The following is a 530-nucleotide window of genomic DNA, read 5'->3' on the forward strand; positions in this document are numbered from 1 at the left end:
TTGATGACCTTTAAACATAACATGGATATCAGCCAGTTATGTCTTTATTGTGGCACAGGGTTCAGGGACAGATACGGAGACAGAGGGTTTGACAGGGACAGAGGCTATGACAGGGATAGAGGCTATGAAAGAGATAGAGGTAAGCAATCCCTAAGTCTGGGTAATGCATAGCTAAATTCCCTATGCTTCTCTTTTTCCTCTTTTTCTTTCGTCTTTGTCCTACTCTAATTGTCATTGATATTATTATTATAATCAACTTTTTTTCCTCTCTTCTTTTGCTTTTAAATCCAACTTGTACTCTCTCTCTCTCTCTCTCTCTCTCTCTCTCTCTCTCTCTCTCTCTCTCTCTCTCTCTCTCTCTCTCTCTCTCTCTCTCTCTCTCTCTCTCTCTCTCTCTCTCTCTCTCTCTCTCTCTCTCTCTCTCTCTCTCTCCTCTCTCTCTCTCTCAATCTTTTCATGATATTTTCCTCCTCCTCCTCTTTCCTCCTCCTCCTCCATTTTCCTCCCTTCCTCCTCCTCCATTTTCCTTC

The 530-nt window shown here is 42.6% G+C and overlaps 1 protein-coding gene across 1 annotated transcript in view; it reads left to right on the forward strand.

Annotated features, from left to right (window-relative positions):
* The window catches only part of LOC119589050 (U1 small nuclear ribonucleoprotein 70 kDa-like), a 6,405-nt gene extending 6,219 nt beyond the window's left edge, over window positions 1–186 (forward strand). Inside the window, exon 4 of the mRNA XM_037937630.1 lies at window positions 59–186. Coding sequence (XP_037793558.1) covers window positions 59–171 — 113 coding nt within the window. The 3' untranslated portion in view covers window positions 172–186. The remainder of the gene's footprint in view (window positions 1–58) is intronic.
* Window positions 187–530: the final 344 nt, after the last annotated feature.

This window comes from Penaeus monodon, chromosome 3, assembly GCF_015228065.2.
Source record: "Penaeus monodon isolate SGIC_2016 chromosome 3, NSTDA_Pmon_1, whole genome shotgun sequence".
Classification (NCBI taxonomy): Eukaryota; Metazoa; Arthropoda; class Malacostraca; order Decapoda; family Penaeidae; genus Penaeus; species Penaeus monodon.